This window comes from Oryza brachyantha, chromosome 5 (genome assembly GCF_000231095.2).
Source record: "Oryza brachyantha chromosome 5, ObraRS2, whole genome shotgun sequence".
NCBI classification, from domain to species: Eukaryota; Viridiplantae; Streptophyta; class Magnoliopsida; order Poales; family Poaceae; genus Oryza; species Oryza brachyantha.
The window spans coordinates 11,395,790-11,419,608 of record NC_023167.2 but is presented as its reverse complement, the minus strand read 5'-3'; the positions used below and the strand labels follow the sequence as shown (position 1 = coordinate 11,419,608).

The 23,819-nt window shown below is 40.8% G+C and overlaps 1 protein-coding gene and 1 long non-coding RNA gene across 10 annotated transcripts; one reads left to right on the top strand and one right to left on the bottom strand.

Annotated features, from left to right (window-relative positions):
- The first annotated feature begins 4,509 nt into the window (after positions 1-4,509).
- LOC102707871 lies at positions 4,510-21,979 on the top strand. Of its 6 annotated transcripts, none has more exons than XR_005811784.1 (6): positions 4,510-5,486; positions 9,561-9,647; positions 9,759-11,022; positions 11,126-11,184; positions 12,512-13,016; positions 21,716-21,979. It is a non-coding gene; the product is annotated as an uncharacterized LOC102707871 (long non-coding RNA). The 6 variants fall into 6 exon arrangements; XR_005811783.1 differs by lacking the exon at positions 21,716-21,979 and adding an exon at positions 16,838-17,246; XR_005811780.1 differs by lacking the exon at positions 21,716-21,979 and adding an exon at positions 14,220-14,742.
- Positions 8,259-10,387, bottom strand: LOC102708057 (cytokinin dehydrogenase 9). Of its 4 annotated transcripts, none has more exons than XM_015837696.2 (6): positions 9,772-10,387; positions 9,547-9,674; positions 9,203-9,463; positions 8,839-9,101; positions 8,701-8,752; positions 8,509-8,609 (listed from the first exon to the last, which is right to left on the bottom strand). In XM_015837696.2, exons 1-6 carry the CDS (start codon positions 10,361-10,363, stop codon positions 8,598-8,600), a joined length of 1,308 nt encoding a protein of 435 aa, XP_015693182.1. In that variant the 5' UTR covers positions 10,364-10,387; the 3' UTR covers positions 8,509-8,597. The 4 variants fall into 4 exon arrangements, with proteins under 4 accessions (XP_006654329.1, XP_015693182.1, XP_015693184.1 ...); XM_015837698.1 differs by having other exon boundaries at positions 8,519-8,609; positions 8,701-8,765; XM_006654266.2 differs by having other exon boundaries at positions 8,259-8,752.
- Positions 21,980-23,819: the final 1,840 nt, after the last annotated feature.

Here is a 23,819-nt window from a genome sequence, read left to right as displayed (position 1 = left end):
GCCCGCTCCATGAACTTTAGTCCCCATTGCACTCTAAACGTCCTTTACTAGTAGTGAGGGGAGTTCTGGCGTTCCCAAGGGAGGAGTAAACCAATAACCACAACACAATACATCACAACTCACTGGGACTGACCTACCCGGTCATCCCCTGTGCAATAGGCTTCCTGCCTACTTGCACACTCATAAGAACCACCACGGCTTGGGCACCGCCTCCGCTTGGCTATTTACTAAACTAGGTCTATACTCATTCGAGAAACACGGTTGTACCGTGGTCGTTTCATGTATAGCTGCATGGCTCGGTCCTTAACTGATCAGGACGGGCTAACCATTCCCTAGGACCACACATATTCTCACCATTCCGCCTCGATCGAAAACAGTTTTTATCTTAACAACTTATTCACAACCTAGTCGGGTGGCGCTCATGTCTCCACCCGCCATCATGCAATTACTCCCACTGAGTAATGTCTCAACATCATCATAAATATTTCAAAAGTGTAATATTGAATAAAATGTAGCTAATAGCATGGCTAAGCAATGTCATCAATTGACTAGATTATAATTGCAACATGAGGCGACAAAGGTTTCATGGTAATCAAACATATGACAGGTTATATCTAACTAAAGTGGGTCTCTACTTGTTCTGCATGCAATTTTAAGTAAAGGAAACATTTTCGCAACATAGGTACAACATGTTCAATGGGGGTGATGACTTGCCTTGCTCGAAGTCCTGCAAATTTGGCCCCTCGCCCAATTCGTTCGCGGCTACGAAATCTGATAAAATGGAGGGTCGATAGTCATGACATAAATATAGGTCTCGGGGTGGTCAAGTGAATAATGGAACTTTTTCAGCTAACCGAAGTATCTCGCAAGTCCAGAATTAATGTGGCCGAGAAATTATGGATATGGTTTTGGTCCGGGAGCTGAAAGATTTAAACTAGTTTAGCTCTAAGCTTCACGGAAAAAAAATTGCTAGATTAATTGGAACCAAAACAAGGGTTAAAAGGGAGGAAATTCCTAATTTAATTCAAGGAGTAATTTACAGGAATAATATTTTTAGAAGGGAGAAGTAATTAACTGTTTTTTTTTGCTATACTCAGAGCAGTGGCTAACGTATTATGCAGTTGGTTTGTGAGGAGGCAAAGCAGACTTGCTAATTTGTATGGTTGCACAGGGAGGAAGCAGTGAGTGAGAAATGGCCCAGCTGGCCCACCACGGCTGCCTATCAGTCCACGGGCAGAAGGACAGAGAAGGAGATACAGAGGCGTTCGGCTGAGAATAGAGGAGGGAAAAAAAAGACTGACCGGCGACGGCGCAGCTGGCTTGGCGATGGCCAGCTCTCGGCGGTCGGCGGGGCGCAGCAGAGCGGAGCAGAGGGAGAGGCAAGGCGAGGTGAGGGCGCAGCGACGGGAGGTCGCTGCTCTCCCCTTTTTATAGGCGCTCCCGGCGGCGAGAGGTGCCAGCCGGGTCCACGGCGACGTGAGCGAGCTGCGGCGTGGAGAGGGCGGTGCAGCGGCGACACGACATGCAGGTCGACGGTGCTGCGGTGGCGCGATGGTATGGTGGCGACGTGTGGTGGCATGCGCACGCGGCGCAGCGCGTGGCGCGGCAGTGGCGCTGCGGTGGCTCGGCGCGTGGCGGTGGGGTGGCGCGGTGATGGAGTTATTGCGACGTGCGCGGCACAGCCGGCGCGACGTGCGGCGGCAGCGACGGCAGCAGCAGCGACGTGCGGCGTTAATGCGAGGCAGCAGCAGCAACGACGTGCGGCGGCAGCAACGTGCGGCAGCAGCAGCTGTGGCGCGGTGGCATGCATGCGTTTGGCGGAGGCTAGCCTGAAGGCACCTCCTCTGCCCGTCGGCATGAGTGAGAGAGATGAACAGGGAGGGAACATGAACCAGGAAGAAGGAAGAACGTGAAAGAGATGGCTTGGATTGATTTTGGAATTTGGAAGTTGGAGATTGAAATTTTAATCTGGAATTTGGGAGTTTGCAATTTGGACACTAGGCTTAAGAATTTGGACTAGATCCATTAGGAAATCTTAATTTGGATTAAGATTTGCAATTAACAGAATGTTACAAAAGGCGGCAGGCGGAGGCGCGGTGCTGTGCCGACGCGGGGAGGCGCCGCCGAGTGGCGTGGCTTCAGACCGTGGAGGCGTGGAACACTTGTAGCCCAGGTGAATCGGCCGATCAGGCCTTTGGCTGCTCTGCCTACCCCTCTCTCTGCCGTCCTCTACTGACATATGCCACCCCTCTCTCCCGACTAGGGTTGAAAATGGCACGTATGGGATACTTATACCGGGGTATCCGTAGACTACATAGATACGTATGGTCAATAGGGTACCAAATAGGAAGGAGAATATATTTGTATGGTGTCGGCTATGAGTTTGGTAGATATCGGTTTGCATGTCATGTATGCCGGACCCGAGCCGTAACCGAATTAAGATAGATCTTAACCTTGTTGGACTAGGACTCTATCATATCTGTAGCCCTATCCCCACTATATAAAGGGTACGGGCGCCCCCTTGAGGGCACGGAGAATCATCTACGCAATACGATCGTCAAGCAAGAGCAAGGTATTATCTCGCCACATCGAGAGCCTGAACCTGGGTAAATCGTCCCCCTCTTCATCTTAACCATCAAATTCCGAGCTCAATAGTCACCCTATAAATTTATGTGTGTCGGTGTCAACGGGCGGAAGTCGGCATAGAGGGGCAACGCATGTCGACGGACAACGAAGAGGCTGGCTTGTGTTGACATCAGGGGTAGGGTTGAAAATGGTCGGAAAACTATATCTCTCATTTCCATTTCCATATTTTTTTTGTGCGGAAATGAAAAGGGAATGGTAAAGACAGAAATGAAAACGATATCGACGTTGTCAGAATTCCAGAAATGGTATCACCAGAACGAAAATATATCTATATCGGTCGGTAAGTGGAAATGCATGTCGAAATTAACGATATATAGTCTTATATAATAAGGATAAGTGCACAACAGATTGACATTACCACTTCATATTCACATCAGATCAATTAATACCACAATAAGTATAGACAATCAACAAAAGTGCAACGATATGACAAAGTGACAATAAATTCGGCAAATAATATAACAGATATTCATCCATAGTCGATCACATCATTATAAATTTAGGGTCGCGGAGAGCAGCGCAGTGACGTGGGGTCAGGAAGCGGCACAGTGGCGGTGGCGTGGCGGCAAGACCGCATAGAGCACACGGTGCAGGGCGCGGTGTGGTTGTTGTGTGCATTGTAGGCCTATGAGTCTAAGACTCCGAGGAGGTAGGGTTAGAGAGTTAAGAAGTTGATGGGACAACTGGGAGTTTAATTAGACTTTCTGAATCTTTCTTGTCAACTTGGCCTAGCTGGCAGTTTTGTGGGCTTTCGAAATTTTTTAGAAATTTCCAACCTAATACGAAAAATTCTCACAAAACGGTTGAAAAAATGTATTATCGTTTTTGGACAACTTTATCGTTTCCGAGAATTACCATTACCGGTAAAGCTAAAGACCGGAATGGCAGCCACCCGTTGCCTCAGTCATTGCGGTGTGGGGCCGAGGAAACCATGGGAAATCCCCCCTCCCTCGCAGTGATTGGGAATGGGTTAAATATAGCCCCATCGTGGTTAACGTGAATGGGAACGGGGGGATTTTTTCATCGTGGGAACAGGGACGCAGTGATGACCCTCGGCGGTGCATTTCCTGTTGCCATCTCTATGCATCATACCAGACACACATGGTGTTTGGCATACTCTGCCCCCACATGATAGCATTAAAAGAGGCGGAAAATACATCCTTCATCTCTTAGGCATGCGTGAAAAAACGAGGAGGTACCTAGATCAGTCCATTCGGTCCTGTCATTTACTCATTTAGGACATTCTCAATGTTAGACCCAAGGATAGTTTCTATCTATATTTATTAATATCACACGTAAGTAATTTGCTGACGTGGCATGTTATTTATTGAAAAGAGAGAAATATAAATGAAAAAACTGGTTCTAGATTAAGACCCAGTGCCTTCACGTAAAACAACTCTATCTGTGAGAGACGCGTGGACTATATGATAATAAGATACAAAAGTTGCACCGTAAAAAACAGTTTTTTAACACGATATCCTAAGTATAGAAACCATATTACTACGTCTCTTTTATAATGTAAGATGTTTAACTTTTTTGGTTGCAACGTTTGACCATTCGTCTTATTCAAAAGTTTAGTAAAAATATAAAAAATGACAAGTCGTGCTCGACGTTCTTTTGATAATAAAAAAAGTCAAGCAAAATAAATGATATTTTCATAATTTTTTGAATAAGACAAATGATTAAACATTATAAAAAAATCAAACATTTTATATTATGAAACAGAGGGAGTAGTTTCTAGCACTGTGGGACCTTATATGCTGGAACAAACACACGTGTACCAAACTAAAATTGAATGCCTTTCCATAAAGGAAAAAAAAAAACCACTAAAAAGGAAAAAGAAAAGAAGCATACTGGGCCTCCAGTATAGAACCCGATCTATCAGAGCCCATCGTTCATCAATTTGTGACCCAGGAGCGGCCCATAACGGCATCGCACAATCCGAAGCGAAGCCGCCGCCGCCTCTCCTTCCTTCCTTCCCCGTCGCCGACCGTGTCGCACCGGCGCGTCGGCCACCGTGCGTCCATCCGTGGCCACCCTGGTCCCCCACCCTCCTCTCCCCGTCCCGTCCCCATTTCGGGATGGGCGCGGCGCGACGGAAGCGCACGCGGGGGCTCGCCGCCGCGCGTTCCCTCTCCTCGGGTAACTCGACGGTGCGGGTGTCCCGCTGAGCTAGCTACCATGTGATGTGAGTACCCCCCACCCCACCCACCCCGCGACAACTCGCCTCCTCTGCCTACAGCGCGCCCCGTCACGCGATGATCGAGGCTGCGGCACCGCTGCTTGATTGTTGGGGGGGGGGGGGGGCGCGGAGGCGCCGGTCCCTGTCGTCCGGCTTTCAGCGTCGCCGTACACCCGCCCTATTTAGGGTGGGCGTTTGTCTGGATAGATGGCAGGGGACCCGGCAGATTCGGTGTCCGCATGCTTCGCGATAAGGCGAGAGAAGTAGGTGGAAGGTTCACTGTGCCCCCCGCACGCATTGGTTGAAATTTGGAGTAGGGATTGCCCGCGAAGTTGTTTACGGGGACGATTTGGGCTATGGCTAGCCAAATCCCGTTGCGTGATACTAATGGTATTTGATTTGGTAATTGGTTAGATACTGGTTGGTCCTTGGTTAGTGCAGTATGCCCTTTTTATCTTAATTTGATTAACAGCAGTCTAGCACTCTTGCAGTCTATCATGTGCTTCGTTAGGCAACCATCATTCAAACCGACAGCCCCACAGCATTGGTTCTGCAAGGATTGAGTACTGCTGGTGCATGAGTTCGAGGTTGATATGTCAAACATGCTAAGTGGATACAATTATTGTTTATCTGGAGTTTCGTGGCCTCATACTGCAAGGTATTTGATGTGACAAACTACTTTTTCTGTGACCTCATCTGTTGATAACCCAGGATCAAACGCATTTCAAAGTCTTCATCATGCTTGCCTATTGGCATGCCTCATGAGAGTACTCCTTTGGATGTTTGGTGTCACTTTTTAGCTGCTGCTAGAATGGATAAGATGGATTAGACATTCCATTGACTAGTTGAAATGAGGTCCATTACCAATAGTAGTTCTGGCCCCGGGACTCTCCTTTGGTTTCATGTGAAGGACCGCCTTTTGTTCAACTGTTGTCACTTTTCATGATTATTGAATAGTTCAAATGAATATGATATATTGTTACATATATTGTGTGCTACATATATTACCATGTTTAGTTTCTGATTTGGTCTACAAGGTGTGGAACCATATCGAGCTACAGCTACTGCTCATCTAGAAAACTAAGATTCAATACATAACTAAGGTTAAATACTTGATTCTAGCCATGCTGGTTACTGCAATATGAAATGCAGAAACCAGAAGATAAGAGTATATAGATCATATACTTCAGGACTACTATGTTATTCTTTTTCATTTTGATTATTTACCCTAGTCAAGTGAATAAGGCACAACAGTATTCTGCTCAGGATGTTGACGTGGGTTACAACTCTGATACACATTCATACTTCATAATAGAGCTAAGCTGGAACTTGAAGCAGCTTTCTTCAGATGATTTGTTGTTACTAGTTTCAAGAATGAAACCATGGGTAAAAAAGTCCTTTTGTGTTATCTAACTATGTTTTAAGAGTGTTTGTGCAGCATTATTGCGAAGAGTGCAGATTATAATACTACAGAAAAATATTCAATATTCTAGAAATTCTGAAGAATGCAGTTTCATCGCCAAGAAGTTGGGAAATTCAAAATAGATAGCACGCCACTAAACCTTCACTTTTAATAACGTGATTATGGGGAATTGCCCATTAAAATGAAATAATGCAATCCAAATGCCTGAAGGAACCTATTGATAAAAAAATATGATTTAGGTCAATTAGACAAATATAGAAGTCTGCCTCTGGAATATTTTTCATCTTATCTGTTACCTTCATCAAGTTCTGTGGCATTTAAAGTACTTCCTGGAATCATAGATAGAATATGCAATCCAAATGTAATATCAATGAGAACTTGCAAAGAAAACGAGCCAGGTCACATGGACACCAAACGATGAAACTCATTTAGGGTATGGATGGTTGAATCAAGTGGATCCATTCAGCATCTTCCTGCCATCAGTGATTTTGACCTGTAATTAATATTTGGACGCTTCTGCAGTTCTATCTTTGTTCTTTGAAGCTAAACTTACCATGGACTTTCTTATTGTTTCACTTGATGTTGATGTTGGTTCAGTCAGTTTTTTTTCTACCCTACTTCAAGTATCAACAAAGTTATCTTCTTCAGTTGAGCTTGCTAATTTCTATATGTGCATGCTATAATAATAGGTGATAGGTGTGACATGCTAATGTTGATGACAATATCTTGTAGGGGTGAAACATTTAGGTTGATTTGATTGAACTTTGAGCCATTATATATTACAATCTGTCTGTTAATCATGGATACAAAAGCAGACTAAAAGTAACTATTGCAAAATAATACTGCTAATTCTATTACTTGCTTGTCAGTGTGTATCTTGAACACCTCCTTTATTATAACGATTGTGCAGTCGTATCCCACTTATAGGCACCTATTGTGCTATAGTTTCCTGCTTAACACTAAAACATGTGATCTTTTTCTCCCTGGAAATTGAAAATATGCTCAGGTTTTCTACTTTCTTGATCAACCTGGTACTGTTCGAATGCGATTCCTTTCTGTCTTCTGCTGTTTCTCTTCCTCATCATTGGTTAATCCCTATACCTCTTTTCATAGAGGTCTAGAGATATTAATGATATATGCCTATTATGTTTATATCTTATCTGTGGCACATATGCTTTTGCAAATTCCTCTTGGGCATTAGAACTTGATGAACTAACTTATCTCTTTTCACGAGCTGTTTACGTCTTGACAATTATATCTAATCAAATGAATTCACACCCTTGTTGATCATATATTTGTATCTCAAAAGACAAAGCACCATGGCCATTGGAGCAATTGATGTTAAATGGAAATAATTACTAGGATTCTAAAATACCTCAAATCTTTTTTTATTATTAAGGCAAGTTAAACTTTAATGAGAAAACATCAAGTATTTGTAGTTTGATTAGCTTCTTACCTCTGCATTCAATATACGCAGCTTAACCATACCTCCCATTTTATATACATCCTTATGAAGTTCAGTGCTGTTTTGCTCAGGAAAATATAAGTGCTATTATACTGCATGCCATTCAGCTTCAAAAACTCATTTGTAGAATTGTAGTTGTGGTTTCTGGGCAACCTTGGACCATACAGATTATATAAATATATTATAGGTATCATATTAAATTATGGCTTCCTGCATGAAAATGGATATGTTGTTCGTCATGGAACATTCGTCATGTTGCATGTGTATACACTATACAGGTATCTTATGGTAGTCAATTTATTTGCTAATCATCACCCCACCCATAGCTGCTTTTTGCTACTGTCACCAATTAACACAGCATTCAGCATGAGTTCCTCTTGTTAGTGGTTCAGTTCATCATTGCACTCTTATCTTTCTGCTTTAAGTTCTGCTGGAATTCTCATGTTGCTTGGATTGACACAATTCTCAAATTATTGCTTCCAAAGAGCTTCATGCAGAAGTCAAAACTCAAAGTAAGATAATGCTGCTCTCCTTTGATCTCCTTGATGAAAATGTTCACGAGTGCACTGCCAGTTCACCGCTAATAGTCATTAGTTAGTAACTGTGTTTCCCATGCTACAGTTAATTACTTTCACAGAAGAAATTTTATGGCTTTACCTACAGTTCTTTACAAACATATGCTCAGAGGAAAAAAAATATTTACACTAGATACTGTCATGAGGGCAAGGGTAGTGATGCTGATGCCTTTTGAAATATTCTCTGTCCTGGAGCTAGTATGGTCAAGGGGTCATAGGCTTTTTTCCTCTGTTGAAATGTGTCCCACCTTGCACCAAAATGGGACTGCCACTCCTGTTCTCTGGTGTAATTTGGCAGATATTGCTTTACCCCAATACCTGCCTTGTCAGAGAACTCTATTATCTTGTTGTTTAGGTCCAATGTATGTTTGATGTTATGGGGACCAAGTGCTGAGGATAGGAATGCTACCAGGTAGAAAACTTCCTCATCTGGTATGATTGCTGACGTTCTGTTGTCCCATCTGCATGAAACGACTAACAGGGATGGTTATTCACTTAAAATGATGCATCTCTAGGGTATCTGTGATTAAGAGACAAAGCTTGTTACCTCGACTTGTTTACTGGGTAGAGTAATATGGGTCCATTGTTACTGTCTTTGAGGATCTTCCCAAAGACCTCCCTCGCAAATTTATGAATCCTGCTTCTTGGAATGATGATATTAAGCCATGGGTGTGGCACTTCCCACATGCCCTTAGCTCTCAACTTCATCTCAGAGGAGTGTACCCTATCCAAGAACTCTATGTATGTTACATCTGTGTGGAATAGGGAGGGAGGTATATATGTAAGTTTAGACAGCAGTGTGTTGACCTCCTGTAGAGATATATACATACAGAATTCAACCCGTCAGACTTGGCCTCTTTTCGCCTGGTGGATAAACATCTTTAGTGACATAAGGGTAATGCTTGGCTCACCTGTTCCATGATATCAGCGTCATTAGGGTTGAAGTTCTTTGTCATCTCAAGGCAGAAGAGCACTTTTCCATCTGATTCAAACTGGCTAGCCTGCACTGGGTCCTGCGGATTGAAGGATGACCTCCAGTTGTTCAGGATCCCTGTCCTATTTATAATGACAAATCCCTCAATGTAGTCAAATGTCTTCTCTGCTGAAATGAGCATTTCCTGGTCTGCAGTGAAGCTTGTGAAATCCGAGTAGAGAACTCGTATCCACCTTACCTGTCATGCATCCAATTAACACATGAGTATGCTATTGAAATGCTATAGTCATCAAGCTGACATGAATAATTGTTTTCGCTTACCATTTCTGGAGCAGGCTCAAGTGGAATCCTGGCTCTCGTGATGATGCCAAACTGACCTAGGCCTCCAAGGGCAGCATGAAAAAGATCAGAGTTTTGTTCTGGTGAGCATGTGATAATATCACCTCTTCCTGCATTTGGCAATCATGATAAATAATTAGCTACAATATTTAGTTATTTACCCTCTAATTTGATAAAATCATCATGCTATATAGGTCTGTCTGATACCAGTCACAATTTCCAGCTCGTTAACATTGCTGATCTGTGGGCCATGCCGGAAGGTCTGCCCGCTGACACCTGCATTTGACAGTGTGCCTCCAACCGTGAGATGGAGATAGTCTGTCCACGATTTTGGTGCCAAACCATACTTCAGAGTCTCGTGCAAAACATTTATCCAGAGTTCCCCTCCTGAAGCATCAACATAGGGTGATGCACCAGGGTGCACCCTCATTCTGTTACTCTGGAGGGATTCCATACTGATGACAATTCCCCCAGCAGCCTGGGACTGCCCATACAGCGAGTGCCCATGTCCGCGGGCTGCTACTGTGAGTGTGGAGTGCTCACCCATCAAGAATACATGCCTGACGGTTGTGGCAATGTCAGCCACTGAGCCAGGGTGAAGCACGGCAACTGGTGGGAAGCTGGATAGGTTGCCAAAGTCCCGTGCAGCAGCAGACACATCTTGGAAGCTGAAATGGCCATCAAGGGGGAGTGCCTTCAGGGATGAAGGCACATCTTGTAGAGGCACATGTGTGGTGGTGACACCACCAAGGGCAACTAACAGGAGCAGCTTCAGATAATGCAAGTGTGATGGTCTCATGGCTATTCTCTATGTAACAATGAACAATAATATGCGGCAATGTTTTGAGAAGAAAGACAAAATGTGTGGGAGGATAGTTCGCTGCCAAGAGCAGAGGGATGGGGGTGCAGATGGAGGGAGAGAAGGAGATTTAAAGGAAAACTTGGAAGGATGTATGCGGACTGGTGCAGGAAGTGGTGTGGTCAAACCAGTCCTGGGTACTGTTTGGTAGACTAGAACCCATGTGAAGATGCGCTGCGTACAAAATTTGGATGAAGACATACTTCTTTTGGGGGAAGACATGTTGGGGTGGTTGATGGTTCCATTTGAGAGGCTAATATTCTTTCTTCCTGGCTTCTGTTTTAAGGATGGTGTGGCATCTGTCAGTAAGTGATTGGAGGTAGGGAAAAATAATGCTCTCGTTTAGTCTCCCGCAGTACATATCTTGCACTACAACTTGCTCAGGGGACAGTGACATGGTAGAGATCAAACAGGTGCAGTGAACAGATATAGGTTTTGAACATGTATCTGATGTGAATCTCAGAAGGATTGAGCTTCTGATCAAGTCATATGAAGGATAAGAAAAATGTGATATCAAGTGCTCAGTGGCAAACCTGATCGCTCTTGAGAAGGCCTGCTCGATCCCTCAAATTCGATTTCTTATGCAGAAACCCGTATAGGTCTTTGCCAGGATCACATGCTAACTCTGTTCTTTCATGTTCATAAGTGGCAAGCATCCCGTCAAGCATATCTGATAAAGTTTATTCCCGTATGTTTTGGCAGATGTTGGGGCCTGTTTTCCAACAGCATGAAGATCAATTTTTTGCAGAACATATAAACAGGTAACAATGCTTCTGTCTGGCCATTTTTAGACAAGTTGATGCTTCAGTGATATAATTCCTTCTCAATATTTTGTGGTTCAGGAATTTTGTATTTTGTGGCTAGCTCAATGTAGAATCCCTTTTTAGTGACCAGAAACTTTTGCTTGATAATGTAGAATCCCTTCACCCACATGCATGCTGTTGCCATCCTAAGTTTTATCCAAAAAAGAATTGCCGAGTTATCAGGGTAATTTTTTCAATGTTTCTGCTCGAGTTTACAAAAAAAAATAAAATCAATGGATCTTTGTTGTGTATCATATCTGTCTGAAGGCAACACGAACGGATGTATGAAAAAAACTTAATATTCGATCATACCTGCTCTTCATAGTTTATACTTAAGAAACTTAGGGAACAGCTAACACAGCAATTTTGTGGATAACTGGGAGCTCCACAAACGTAGGAAACATAGACAGGATGGATGTAAAGCAAAGTGGAGATAAAGGGACCGGGAAAAACCAAGTATTTACTTTTGTTACGGATAAGTTTTAGGGAAATAGTTTTATGCCTAACTTTGTCAACAATTTGATTCATGCCTGTCTAATCTTATATTATATCAGCTGTTTTGTAAAATTATTGGGATTCAGTCATGCATCTTAATCTGTTACTGTAGTTTTCTAGGGATTTGTGTGCATAAATTCAAAAGTATGTTTAATTCTTCCATTTTTGATTAAGATATTGGATCTGGTATCCTTTTTATGATGTACACTATTCAGGTTATTTTGTTGTACATTTCTTCATGAAAAACAGCTAAAAAGATTCCTCCAATTACACCTACTTACTCCCCTGGTTCCATATTATAAGATATTTTAGCCATACCATGGATTCATATACGGATCAACGAATATGTTTTATATGCGTGCCTAGATTCATTAGTATCCATATGAATTGAAACGGAGGTAATAATTTCTAACAACCAACTAGACAGCTTTCTCTCCTGCATGGGCAGGCCGGCAGGGTGTTCAGCTCTATGAAACATACATGAAAAAAAAAGGGTCATATGTTAACACTAGCAAAGCAAGCTCCATTAAGATCTGAACACCAAACTGGTAGACTCTTTTTTGGGGGCTTAGCAATTTAGCATTACTTCCAACACAGAAGTTACATTTAAAAGGTACATTTCAATAAACTAAAATGTTGAACACTGGAACCTATAACACAATGTATACCCTGTTCCACTGACCAGAAATTTGTAGAAACTTAAAATCATCAATAGGTAATTGAAGAGAGTCCACCTTATCAGTTACATTTATGTGCTTCTTGGCTAAATGACATCCTGATTTGGCTGCAGAAAATGTAGCTGAAGCGACGATACATAATATCATTTTCAAGGAATGACTTTCTGTAGTGCTCTTCTTGCTTAAGAGCACACGTAATAGGCCTCTCTAAAGAGAGTACATCTTTTCCAGGAAAACGAAAGGTAAAGATTTCCGTATCAAATATATCAACACATGACTTATTTCTTCACTTGAAAAGGAGGATTGGTTATGCTTTAGTTTCCTTGGTCCTTGAAGTGGGAACTGGATGTGCAAACTGAAAGCTCCTTTTTCGTTTGTTTTGCATGGAACGACATATGGAATTGCCATGATCTAACCCAAGAAATATCACAAGCATCATAGAGCCACCGGCGATCCAGAAGAAAATAATAGTGGGAGCTGAATATCTCTTCTTTTAATCTTTAGAATGAACTTCAGTCCCCTTTTTCTACGTTCTTACCCCAGAAAATTTAATGGGGGGCTTAGGAGGTCTCTATGGCCTAAGCTGGTATCATGACAGATCTGCCACTGCAGCCACAGGTATCATCACGAAGCAACCGCCTAAAGTTATTGTTTTTATTCTGCTCTAATTTCATCTTGGCTGAGTGGGAACTGTCGGGTGGTAGAGTATTTGCTGTGTGTCTTAAGTTCAATTTTTTCTACCAGAAAAAGAAAATAGAAACTATTTCGCCGAAGCAAATGGATGGTTAGATCGAAATGTGCCCATCTTGACAAAAGGAGCCTAGCACTATCCCCACATGGGCATGGTAGGCTGAGTCCAGAATGGAGATTAGATTCCCCAATTCGTGACCTGCAATTCACAAAGGTGACATTGATCCGCATCTGACTACATGCTTTCAGCTGCTCCTTTGCTGTTCCCGTCCATGCTGTCGATTATCAGTAGGCTATCGTCGCGCAGTCCCCAGCATGAGTCCCCCACACGGCATGTTAGCCCACCAATGGCCTAGCCCTGCCGCTCTACCTCTACCTGCTGTGGCCAGGCCCCCTCGTCGACGTTGGAACGCCACTTTCCGGCCTGATTTTTCCCAACCAAAGCCACAGCAGCGTTTGCGAAACCTATTGGCCACCGAAAACCGCCCACTAAGCCTAGTGGTTTTGTCGACAACTGGGTGGGTCATTGGTGTGAATTTCAGATAAATTAGCCCCCAAAACTTGAATTATAGCTTTCAATCTTTTTGCAACTTCCTAACTTATCAAGTGGTTTATAAATATTACCTAAAATGATAAAACGACAACAAAGTACTTATTAGTGTTCTGAAACTTTTTGACTAAGGCAATGTTCCGCGACACATAAAAGAGAAAAAATCTTATTTCCCGTGATCACGCTTATTGAACCGCTAAACAATGTGTTCTTTAAAAAAACAAATCTATATAAATGTTGCATTACAAATTATATCAATCTATTTTTAAGCTTAAAATAATTAATACTCAATTTATCATACGCTAATGGCTTCCCTCGTTCTTCTTTTTCTTCTGCCCCCTCTCAAAATCACCCTAACTTTGATAAGGTGGTCTTTACTAAAATAAATATCGACTTGCATTCTTTTAAAATCAATTTCCAGTGTGGGAAAAACCCCAGAACAACTACACCCATATATACAAATTGTTAAGTTGCATGCACATACCCAAAGCAATTTATTCTATACACTCGAACGCATATATGGGGATATGTGACTCGTACAACCAGACCAGTGGGGTTGGGCTAACACACTGCAAATCTAGTGGACAGTATGCTGGCTGGCCCCAACAATGGCCACTTCTGGTATGCCACCTTGGACGCCCAAAGGCCGCTAGTCAGCCGTTGATGCCGCGGTCACCCAGAGACGTCTGCGCTACGCTACGCTTCTGCTTTTGCTTGGAATGATTCTGGAGATCGAGACGGATTGTGTGCAAGGTGGAAAGCTGCGAAGGATGGACAGGGAGTATTTCTTTCTTTCTTTCTGATTTCTGGAATCATGCGGGCAGAGGTTGCTTGTCGGGCTATGTTTTGAAAGATTTTTGTTTTATAGAAAACCTTTGCCTTCCTTAATGAACCTTCGAAATAGGACTGTCTCCTTCTCAGGTTTCACTTATCGTGATTATCGTATCGGTCAAGCTGCTAGGGTATAATAATGGTTTGTCACGGTTCTGCTCGGAAAATATCTGGAAAAAATTGTGGTGATATATCGTGATCATTGTGACATATCATGTGGTTTAAACACCAAAATTGTGATTATCATTATTGTCAAAATCAGTGTCAATAAGATCTCAGATGCTGTGATTATTGTCACTACCAAAGAAGCCATGATATTTACATAATATCGCATGATAATCACACATTGTCGCATGGTCTAACCACCCAAACCGTAGCGGTACGATTCAAAATTTTAAAATTCAAATTTGTGCATTTTTTTCATGATTATCGTGATTATTAACAATAATTGTCCTACCACTGGCATGTGGTTTTGGTAGCCAAAACGATAAGTGAAATCCTACTCTTTTCATCGTTGGCTGCTCATTGCTTTATAAGTTGTACCTAGCATTTCAATACTACTACTATCGTTCTAAAATATAAATATTTCTATGTTATTTATTAGAGATTAATGTTAAGGATTTCTTTTAATAAATATAGAATGAATGGATATGAAAGGGCAGATGAGATAAATACGTGATAATTTTAATTGAAAAGTGATTGATGAGACAAATAATATTTTGAAAAGTTTGAATCACATAAAATAATTATATTTTGTATCCGAGAAAGTAAAGCCTAATTCTAGAGTTGGTTTTGGGTCTGTTTCAATGTTTTCTAGTCTATAGCTTGGATTGCTAAGAATAGAAGTTCTTTTAGTTTCTTAGTCTATTTAGAGCCACTGTGTTTGGTATTCACGTTCTCTACCGTTACTCTATAATGATAGAGACATTGTAGTCACTTATGTGTGGGCCTGAAGGATCCAAGTCGTCGTGTAGGTTCTAGTTTTCATGGGAACCGTTCAAACTAGCCCCAATTTTTTTTTTCAGACCATGGTCACCATCAGGGTTTGCAAAACCGTGATTATCTCGCTTATCGCAAGGGCACAATTTCGGTATTTGATGGTGAGATTAGTCATGCGAGTTTGATTTTTATTCTTGGCCTACTATTTGGTAAAAGAAACGAGAGTCACAAAAAGTCTATATGGGAATTAGATTTTAAATCATGATGGATAGCTCATATTTAATAGGCTAATACTTAATGAATTTTTCTCCCAATTTCCACCCCCTCATAAAACTCTCACGCACAGTAACCAAACATAGGGGGTGATTATTTGGTTTTTTCAAAGAAAAAAGTCAAACACATATTTACAAACTAAAAATAATTTATGAATAAAACTTTTATATGTGTATTCTTAACAAGCCAAAAGTAAATGCCGAGAAATAAACTATGATTAAAAAACTTCAAAATAACTCTAAATGTAAGGTTTAAAATTTAAAATTTGGCTTAAAGCATAAGCAAAAGTGAAAAGATGAGTGTGATAGCATTTCCACTCTTAACCCTTATGTCATTGCAGCAAGCACTGCATCCTTTTGCTTCTGTTTATGTCTATAAATCAAAATTTAAATTTTTAACCATAAAAATTTATTTATTATTGACAAATATATCTCGACTTTTCTCACGAAAAAAAACCCAACCAATCAACCCCCAGCAATCGGCCCAACAGGAGAGAAGGTTCCAGAAGTGATAAATATCCCCCTTTCTTTTACTTGCACTATCCAACGTGGACCTAGTGGCCATATATATCGTCGATGCACATCTTCCTGGGTGTCAGCAGGGAGATGGAAACGATGGTCCCTGCAGCACGCACGCACGCACGCACTGCACTACACTAGGTGAAGGGGGGGCATCGCATCGGTGACTCATCAAGGAGAAGGGATCGTCGGTCGCATTGGCCCGTCCTTAGAATTGCAGTTAAGTGGACGCTGTTGGGCCCACGCTTTTTCACGTGGCCCAATTGACATATTTCTCGTCGCTTTTGTGGGGGAGATATGGTAAGGAATCAACGGCTTTGCCAGCATGGGCCTCCTTTTGCTGCCGTGTCGCGTCGGCTCCTGGAAACGGAGGCAGGAACCCCAAACTTTGGGGGGTTTGCACAGCACAGATGCTTTTAGAACAGGAGACCGACTAGTGTGACCCTGTCCAGTGTATCTTTCGTCTTAAAATATGATAGCTTATAGCATTTATGATTTATCATGAAAATATAATAACTTTGGTATATATATATTCTTGTTAATAGTTATAACTTTTCACTATTTAATTTTCTCACCTAATTTTACCTAGTCATTTAATACTCATGTCTAACCCTAAAGTTTGTTTTGGGGACAAATAGGAGCACCACTTTGCAGCAGTCGTAAAAGCACGCAACGAAAAGGGCGGCAACTGCTTCGTCTGCAGGCCTTAAACCTGGATGTCACGTGCAGCCTTTGTGTCCCGATTGGCCACTTCAATTCACTGTGCCCCCCCCCCCCTACCTACACTTCACCAGTTACAATGTAGGGAGTATCTTCGTGTAGGCTTTCTTTTCTGCGTGCTGTGCTGTGCGGTGCTGTGGGCTATAGGCAAATACCGCGGCAAGAATGAATTGGACGATTATCCGAATGAACAATTGCAAAGGCACATGATGTTGTTGTTGTTGCAGGGATAAACCAGGTTGGATGATAACAGTAGGTTTGCTTCGTAGCTATCCGGATTGATTTTCATATGCCTCGTGCGTTTTCACATATTTGGAGAAATAATGGGGATGATTGCTTGGCTTATTTAGAAAAAAACACCAAACAACGTATTTGTACATATATATTGTTAACGATTTAAATGCCAAAGTTAGAAAATATATTATGATAAAAAAAATCTTAGAATCTACTTCAAATTTAAGGTTTAAAATTTAAATTTTTGCTATAAACATAATTAAGTAGTAGCGAAAAGATGGGATCAATAATTGCATAGTAAGAAACAAGAGACAACAGATCAAGGATTGAATCGCTAAAAATAATTAATTAAGATGATTTACATAGAGGCTAGGAATAATTGAGATTATACTAGAAAATCAAAGCATTCATTGGTGCGCTAGATAGTTTCACCTATATCTTATCGTCTCTGCTTATACTTATAAGCTAAAATTTTAATTTTTAATTTTAAATTTGAAGTTAATTTTAGGATTTTTTTCACCAAAGTTTATTTTCCAACCTGATCACTGTGAAAAAATATATAAAAGTTTTATTCATAAATTAGTTTTTATTTACAAATATGTCATTTGATTTTTTTCTATAAAAAAGCCAAAAAAAAATCACACCCTTAGCCAGTACATGCGTCGTACTTTTTTTTAGTTTCTAGTTTCTGGTTTAATTTGTAGGATTTAGGAGTTTACATTTAGGATTTCCTGAATAGATATTACATATTTAATGTCCAGGCGCACAGTAAAAATATCTCTCATTACCTGGTTGTTAGCCAATTAACCTCATCCAAATTTTAAATTTGAAGCCGAAATTTGAACTTCATTTTGAGTTTTTCTCCTTGCAGTCTATCCTTTATGGTTGTTGCATTTTTATGAATGCCTTATTGGGCCTTACCACATATACTCCATGTGGTAGCTGAATTCATAGTAACAAAAGTATGCCCGTGTTTACTCCTACCAAAAAATGGTCTCAAAATTCCCGTGTCAATGATGAACTCTTTACTCCAATTCCCAATTGGATAGGTAGACAGGCAAATCCTTTACTCGACAAAAGCGCACAAACGGTCTCGCTGATTTGTCGAATTTTTGCATCAAACTAAAGTCCACACAGCAAACGGTGCAGCTTTTGATCAGTAGGGGTCATTTTGCCACTGTAGCCACTAGTCAGTGGGGATTATTTTGGTCGGTCTGGAGATACCATATATATATCTGCATCTGTAGCCCGGCTTATCCAACCATGATCATGATATGGTGTCGTGTAAAAGTTTTAATTTGGGCGTGAGAGTCATGATGCGTTAAGAATGATCATCTCATTTGCCATATTTAAATTTGATAATTCTGTATAAAAAATATTTTTAAAGAGAATGACTATTTGACTTGTCATGTCATTTAAATAGCTAAACTTGAATCCTCAATGGTTAAATCTGACAACTTATTTCTCTATTAGCAAAATTGTTATCCGTGGGTCCCACGTGGGTGGACTCCTTGTCATCCTCCCTTACCAGGATTTGTAGAGTGACGATGGAGAGTCTCCTGGAGGTACTCTTAGAATTCAAGTTGCCAAAACTAAAATAAATAACCAATTTTGATTTGGAGAGTCAAAATTTAGCCATTCTCTTGGAGATGCTCTTATGCTAAATTCTTTGGTAAGGCCAACATATCATCGATTAATTATTAGCTATAATAATTAAAATGTTAATTAATATGATTTTTAAAGCATCTTTTCAATATAAAATTTTATTAAAAAATACACCGTTTAGCAGTTTGGAAAGTGTGTGTTCGAGAAACGAGAGAAACTGGGTTAGTAACCGACACAAACGAACGCAGCCTAAATCGCGAAACCAGCGGTGTGGTGGTGACTGTTACTGTATGACTCGATTCGTGAGGTTTAACTCTTGGCGCCGATGAATGTTCGATCAGGCAGATACACCTTTAGTGTAACTAAAAGAAAAGGAGTAAGGCTGCCTTCGGTTTTCAAAAATTTCTATGAGAGATATCACATCGACGTATAGATTATATATTTAAAATATTAAACATAGTTTAATTACAAAACAAATTTTAGATTTCGCCTGAAAACCACGAGACGAATCTTTTGAGTCTAATTTGGTTACTGTAGCACTTATGGCTAATCATGCACTAATTATGCTCAAAAGATTTGTCTCATGGTTTTCCCCATAACTATGTAACTAGTTTTAATTTTTATCTATATTTAATGCTCCGTTGAGATGTTCAAAGATTTAATGTGACGTTTCTGATAAAAGTTTTTGAACACTAAACAAAGCCTAAGCTATAATCTGGGATGTAGCTTTGACTATTCCCCATGTCTCTTCTCAAGTACATCTAAGTACACTGGCTTCACAGATGTATGTCGATGGATTTGACAGTTAGGGTGTTCCATAGCGCCACAAAAGTAAATTTACTTGATTTCAATTAAAAATTAGGTAAATGATGATCTAAATTAAAATTTTGGCAGTAACATGTTATCCTAAATTTTAATTTAGGTTCGGTATGGTACGGCTTTGATTCGAAAATATTCCTAGTTGCACAATTAAATAAACAATATTATATAGATAGATGATTTTATTTCTATTTCTTATGAAGAGAAAAAATTAAACCATTTTAATTGAACTTACACACTCTAAATCTAGCATAGATATAGCCAAACAAACATGGTCTCACTTTTTTTTTAAAAAAATATGTTCCATTTAGTGAAATTCAAAGTTGCTTATCGTCATCCTTAGCTCGCCACCGTGACGGCCACGTGCTCGCTGAATCATTACGTTTGATCACGTCTAGTTCCATCAGAAAATGGTACTAATGCACTAACTATATCGTGGTGATACCCATAATTGTGATGTTAATCTTATTGGCAAAGTTCAACTCTGGATATGTTCTCCCGATTTTTGTTTTTTCATATCTCCGTTGTCGTCTCTCGAACAATATTTTTTCAACTATTTATTTTAAATAAGTAGGATGAAAAGAGTACCACTAGATGTCTAGATGCCATTAAGATTCTTAAAACGTGCACAGATAATACACAGATATTTTTTTTTGAAAAGGTGAATAATCATACGGATTAAAAGGACTAAACGTGTATGTCTCTTTCTGTTCCTGCCCCCATCGTACTCTCTCAACCGTGGATGCACATGGGCTAGCCCACGGCACTTCATAGTCTACACGCTCTACACTCAATTAAATCAACTAATATCACTAAAAAATTAGTTTATTTAGTTAAATTATATCATATCCTAATTATCTAAAGGTCGACTCACAACTATCCTTACACGTAGGGATATAACATACTATATTTTATAGCGTAAAATTTTTGTAAAAATATTTAGGTTGTCGGTCTTTCTTTTCGTTGAGTTGGAGCATCTTAAAATCCTCCCTTCTTTCTTCTTTTATTTTTTCCAAGTACCGCCATCAATCCAAATGCTCGCCACCAATCCCAATTCTTTCGCGATCATCAGTTATCAAGTTTATGCCAGAAATTCCAAAAGTATAAATAAATCTTGTCATTACAAATATATCAAGATATAACAATTCCGAAATTCCCTCTTATTTGAACGTGTTCATTCACACCATTCAAATTCCGCCGTAATTACCCATTTCCCATCTAAGTATTTCTAAAAAATTCCCGAGATCCCTTTATTCGAAAAATTCTGTCAAACCCTATACAAAATATCGTACAACCGTCTATGTAAATATCTCTCGAATAAATTTCCATACCCCTTCAGTATTTATTTTGGGCCTAATTTCTCTTGGTTTGTCTCTCCGGCCTATCTTTCTCTGGCCTCCCGCTAAGCCGGCCCATACCAGCCCATCTCTCTCTCTCTTTCTCTCGAGTTTCTCTTGAGAAATCAAAGCTGTCGCCGGCGACGTTGAGAAGCCGCCGACCTTCGGTTAGCCGCCGACGCCGTTTCTTCAAAATCCGCCGCCACTGTTTCTCAAATCCCCCAAAATGGGGGTGACGATAGTGGTTCCTCGTGTGTGTCTCTCACTCTTTCCCCTCTCATTCTCGGGCAGGATCGCCACCAGAGCATCGCCGTTCGCCCTATCTGCTCTGCCTACTCTATTCGGCCGCTGCGGGCCACACGCCACGCCGCCATTCCAGGCCCTAGCTGAGGCCTTCTCCAGCGCCACCTCGTTGCCCTGGTCACTGCCCCCTCCTCGGAAACCACCGGAGCTGCCGTCTCCATGGTCGCCACCGCCGCCTAGCTCTAGCCGTCACCTCAGCCGCCGCTAGTTAGGGGAATGGAACCCCGTCTCCTCCAGGATCCAAGAACCGGCCTCCCCTTGCCGGTCCACCGCCTCTCTCTTGCCACCAGTGCCATTGAGCAGCCGCCAACCAGGAGAAACCAAAGAAAATGAGGAAAGTTCCGCGCACACGTTTCCAAGCGGTTTAAACGATGTGACTTTTATAAAAATTTTCTACATGAAAGTTGTTTTAAAAATTTTAACTAATCTTTTTTCTAAATTTTATAATTAATAATTAATTATTCATGTACTAATATATTACCGTGTTTTTCATGCCAGCAAACAACACTCGAGCCGAAGCAACCTAGGTGCTGAATTGCATGTGGTGACCTTGAAGGTTTTCCAAGTGTCCGACAATGAGCCTAGCAGGAGCAAAGCTATCACTTCATCTTCAAATGTGATACTCATTGAAAAGAGCTAATTTATGATCCCCTGGAATGCATTGATATGGTCTGCAACAGGAGAACCCGCTTTGTATCTCAAATTCATCAATTTCTTGATCAAGAACATCTTATTTGCACTTTCTTTCCGGGCATACAACTTCTCCAATTTCTGCCATAAGGTTCGTGGATGTGTCTCATCAATGATATGGTTCAAAACATTGTCATCGGCCCACTGCCGAATGAACCCACGAGCTTGGCGATGAATAGCCTTTCATTCATCCTCTGTTTTATATAGGGGCATCTCGCTGGAAAACACTGACTTATAGTACTATTTGACATAAAGCAAATCCTCCAACTTACTCTTTCAAGCTTGGTAATTTGTACCATTCAAAGATACATTTTGCTAGTATTCACTTCCATCTTTCATAGCAAGAAAAATCAACAACTTTAACTTAGCTCTGATACCACTTTGTTGGGGCTGAACCAAACACTCTCGATGCAAACTACAGCTCATCAACGGACAAACATATTTCACACAATCTATCCCTCATCTTGCCATGAACTTTGAGGATAGTTTCAACAAGGAAACAACGACGGAATAACAATACTCGCATGCACAAATGACTCAAGTATTTAACTTGGAAAAACCTCTTCAGCTTAAGAAGTAAAAAACCACGGTACCAACCAGTCCACTCCAAATTTTCACTATAATCAATAATGGGTACAAATAGAGTCTTTTCTATAACATCTAAAGGTACATCATAACAGCCACAATATCATCAAGTTATACAATTGGCATCCACAACATCATCAAGTTATACACTTGGCATCCACGACATCAACCATAGCAACTAACAAGAGGTATAACAACAACAAACATAGAAATGATAGATCCTGTACTCTTCGGTTATCAACTGATATCTCCCAAACCATAGATACAAATTGCACGAAACTTGACAGAAATGATGATCTATGAGTCCCCCACAAATTGACCAAAAATCAGCTCAATCGGAACCGTTTGACCCCTCAAACTAACATTCTACCATAAGTTGTGCATGCTAAAACTGCAGTCACTCGAGCTAACAAACCACTACTCAAATTTGATGCTCTACTCAACCAAATCTTACCAAACCTGGACCGATTGAAGTTCACCAAGTGAGGAACAAACTAACCAAGTTCGGTGTCGATCCAAGCACATTTGACCTCCCATCGCTGACTTGATGAAGACCGGATTAAAGCCACCAAGCTGAAATCTGCACACCTTCTTCTTCTCCACTCTCCTCTCCTGTGCACACCTTCTTCTCCACTCTCCTCTCCTCTCTTGTGTTCTTGCTTGGTTGTGTTCTTCACACTCTCAAATGGTTGCACACTTGCTCTCTCAAAGGAGGCTAGGATTTTCTTCATATCTCAAAGAATGAGGCAATCTCCACCATCCATTTAAAGCTTGAATCAATGGTTCAAATTCGCTGGACTAGTGGGCTGTAATGGGCTGAGTTGAATGTGTTCATGTGAAGGAAATTTAGCCAACAATAACTGGTATCCACTTAATATATGGCACACCGTATTAAAAGAGGTAAATGGTATATTTGCAAATAAATCCACTTAATATATGGCACACCATATTAAAAGAGGTAAATGGTATATTTACAAATAAAATTTTTACGTATGTGCTATGCAAAGGCTAAAAAATATGATAAAAACAACTTTAAATTTAAAATTTAAAATTTAAATCTTAATTTTAAAGTTAAATTTTAATTTTAATTTTAGTTCATAAGCATAAGTGAAAAGCCGATGCTGCCTGTGTGGGCTGTGGATGTAAAATGCATTCGTGGTTACGTGAGTGCGTGACTTCAATGTACAAGTTGCTGGAACAGAGCTTAAGCTTGCATCATCATCAATAACATCTTCAATGCGCAGTACGTAGACAGCATAATTCAGAGCTTACGATGAACACATAACACCGGCATGAAATGCTCCGTCCGTTCTTAAATATTTGATAT